Source organism: Mustela nigripes, unplaced genomic scaffold, assembly GCF_022355385.1.
Source record: "Mustela nigripes isolate SB6536 unplaced genomic scaffold, MUSNIG.SB6536 HiC_scaffold_263, whole genome shotgun sequence".
NCBI lineage: Eukaryota > Metazoa > Chordata > Mammalia > Carnivora > Mustelidae > Mustela > Mustela nigripes.
Genome location: NW_026739672.1, coordinates 100,837 through 102,000, shown reverse-complemented (window position 1 = coordinate 102,000; position 1,164 = coordinate 100,837). Strand labels below are relative to the sequence as shown.

The 1,164-nt window shown below is 64.9% G+C and overlaps 1 protein-coding gene across 1 annotated transcript; it reads left to right on the top strand.

The window, feature by feature from the left end:
• Positions 1–6: 6 nt before the first annotated feature.
• Positions 7–1,140, top strand: LOC132008558 (signal transducer and activator of transcription 5B-like; the record flags this gene model as incomplete). The annotated part of the gene is made up of 3 exons (XM_059387196.1): positions 7–108; positions 378–529; positions 967–1,140. Coding segments are annotated over 3 exons (414 nt in total), but the record flags the coding sequence as incomplete, so codon positions are not given.
• Between the last annotated feature and the right edge of the window lie 24 nt (positions 1,141–1,164).

Below are 1,164 nucleotides of genomic sequence, written 5' to 3'. Positions count from 1 at the left end.
CTGAGTCCCCAGGAGCGTCTGAGCCGGGAGACTGCCCTCCAGCAGAAGCAGGTGTCCCTGGAGGCCTGGCTGCAGCATGAGGCCCAGACACTGCAGCAGTACCGCGTGGTAAGTGCAGTCTGCGTCCTCTGCTCCCAAGCGCGGAGGCCCACATCCCGGGCCATCCGGGGAGCCCGAGAGAGGGCTAGGGCTGGGAGGAGAGCGGGATTCTGGAGAGCTGGAGGCCAGAACCTTCTTTCCTGTGGGGAACATGTGAGGCAGAGCGGGTTTGGGAGAGGGGAGGGCCTGTGCCCAGGGCCTGGTCCCCAGTCCTGCCTCCCGAGTGAGGGCTGTTCTGTGGGAACCCAGAAGGGCCTGCTGTCCCCACCTGCCTTCAGGAGCTGGCTGAGAAGCACCAGAAGACCCTGCAGCTGCTGCGGAAGCAGCAGACCATCATTCTGGACGATGAGCTGATCCAGTGGAAGCGGCGGCAACAGCTGGCAGGGAACGGAGGGCCCCCCGAGGGCAGCCTGGACGTGCTGCAGTCCTGGTAATGGTGTTTGGGGGTGGCTGGGGGCAGGGGCGCTGCTTCTGGTGACTCCTTGGGCAGTCAGCTCTCTGTGCTGCAGCAAGGCTTAGTTCACCGAGGGTTCTGGCTCCTGATGCCGGCTTTGGGGCCCCCGTCATGTGCCCTGTGCCCAGGAAGGGAGTTCCTGTGCTGGGGAGGGGACAGGGCTGGGTATGCAGAGTGAAGCCTCAGGCAGAGCGGACCGGTTCCGGGGTGCTGGTCCCGTGCAGCTCTGTGTTCCTGAAAGGCGGGGAGCACTCTGCTCCCGGGTCAGGAGTGGTGGCTGAGGTGCAGAACCTTCCAGGAGGAGGGAGGAACTGGGTCTTGGGGCGTTCTCCCCAGACTAGGGCCTCTCGGCCTCGAGCCTGGGGCGTGGGGTGATACCATTGTCCTCCCGGTGGCCTGGGGCTCCCGTGCAGGTGTGAGAAGTTGGCCGAGATCATCTGGCAGAACCGGCAGCAGATCCGCAGGGCTGAGCACCTCTGCCAGCAGCTGCCCATCCCCGGCCCAGTGGAGGAGATGCTGGCTGAGGTCAACGCCACTATCACAGACATCATCTCAGCCCTGGTGACCAGGTGATTGCTGCCTCCAGTACGTCCAGCTCCTGGGTGGTTGGC